This window comes from Salvia splendens, chromosome 19 (assembly GCF_004379255.2).
Source record: "Salvia splendens isolate huo1 chromosome 19, SspV2, whole genome shotgun sequence".
Taxonomy (NCBI): domain Eukaryota; kingdom Viridiplantae; phylum Streptophyta; class Magnoliopsida; order Lamiales; family Lamiaceae; genus Salvia; species Salvia splendens.
In genome coordinates, this window is record NC_056050.1 from 9,377,007 (window position 1) to 9,378,702 (window position 1,696).

The window sequence follows — 1,696 nt, forward strand, 5'->3', positions numbered from 1 at the left end:
CTAAACTATCAATGAAAAATTGAAGGACTCCTAAATACGAGTATAAACTATTAATCAAACTGAAGATCGTGCAAGTTAAGTATCGAAAATCTCGATTCTTAACTTGAGGGGGAGTGTCAAACAGAATCAATATCAGCATGATTGGAGGCTATCAAGACTAAATTAGCAATCAAGAATCAATTAGAGACATGATTGATAGGCAATTAGACAAAATCACATTAAACACTAATTGGAGGTAGATTAAGGGCATTGATTGTATTCCATAACTAGACCACAAGCTGACCCTATATAAGGGTGGTGGATTTGTTCATTGTAAAATAAAAAAAAGCAAAAACATTCAATGTTGTCTTAAGTTTCATTGTTCTTTTATTTTCTGTTTATATTTTATTTTCCGCATTATATTTTCCGAGACTATTTTCTTCCATATTCAAGCTTATCTATGCTTCAGATTCACACATACAATTTGAAGCATCAACACACTACATGAGGTCATATCATTATATCAAAAAAAAAAAAAAAATCATACTAGCACATGCAAGATTAGAAACACAAACAAATAATCAAGCAAACCTTATTTCAGTCAAATGAATAATTTGGTGAATTATTTCATGAAAGATATGAATCTCCTCCCTACAATGATGCCAACAAAATAAATAAATACAAAAATTTGTAGATTTTGTAGGCGAATGGAATAATCCAGCAAACTGTTATTTCAATATTTTTGTTTTGTCTGTTAAGTTGGGGACCTCCTTTTGTTTGTGCAGCAGCACTGCATATTTTAGCCAATTCTATCTCCTTATGGTCAGTATTCATCCACACTCTCTTCCTATCTTCATACATACACTCTCCATCTCCTTCCTCCCAACTACGGTTAAGCCACGCCGATGGCCCTTTGGGAGAAGCATTTGCTCCTCCTCGCCTTCCTCTGCGCAGCACTCCTCATCCAAGGTGCCAACTCCTCTCCCCCTTCGCGTCGTGCTTCATTCTTTCGCGCATAATTCTAACATATTTGGCAATGCTGCAGATGCCACAGGGTCTAGAGTTCGAACGGGACATGGCAGAGAGTATGTTATTGCATCATCAGGAGGAATACAAGTAAGCCTTAAGGTTAAATTTCTTCTTTTATCACGAGTTTCGACCTCATAGTTGTGGAAATTGCAGGATGGCTCTAGAAGATTGCTGATTGGCTCGGTGGCACCAACGTGCACCTACAACGAGTGCAGAGGGTGCCGGTTTAAGTGCAGAGCCGAACAAGTTCCCGTTGAAGGCAATGATCCTATAAACAGCGCTTATCACTACAAATGTGTTTGTCACAGATAGAATTTTTGCACCTTTGAGTTTTTTGTCCAAATATAGGAGCATCAGCCTTTCCTTATGTTTTCATACTATTTCTTACTACTGAAAAAATATAGATTCATTTTGTCCAGAATTCTTATGTGTCTGCCGTTTTGAGGGAACCATTTGTTGAAGATTTATACAAAAATCTTAGAATTTTAAATAATTTACTGTATAACAAGCAGGACTGGAATGGCCTCATGATTAGTACCATCTTGACATCCCAACTTGGAATTTAGAGGCAGTTTGGTAGGAAAGATAAATAAACTAAACATGATAAGAACACACATTTTAGGCCATTTCTGTTCATAAAATTTCAAGATAAATGAGTCATCTATCGTACCAAATTACCCCTTAGTGT

The 1,696-nt window shown here is 36.4% G+C and overlaps 1 protein-coding gene across 1 annotated transcript; it reads left to right on the forward strand.

The window, feature by feature from the left end:
- The first annotated feature begins 349 nt into the window (after positions 1 to 349).
- On the forward strand, positions 350 to 1,429 carry LOC121778789 (EPIDERMAL PATTERNING FACTOR-like protein 9). The gene is made up of 3 exons (XM_042176187.1): positions 350 to 948; positions 1,025 to 1,095; positions 1,162 to 1,429. The coding sequence occupies exons 1-3, from the start codon at positions 885 to 887 to the stop codon at positions 1,318 to 1,320; spliced, it is 294 nt and encodes a 97-aa protein (XP_042032121.1). The 5' UTR covers positions 350 to 884; the 3' UTR covers positions 1,321 to 1,429.
- The last annotated feature ends 267 nt before the right edge of the window (positions 1,430 to 1,696 follow it).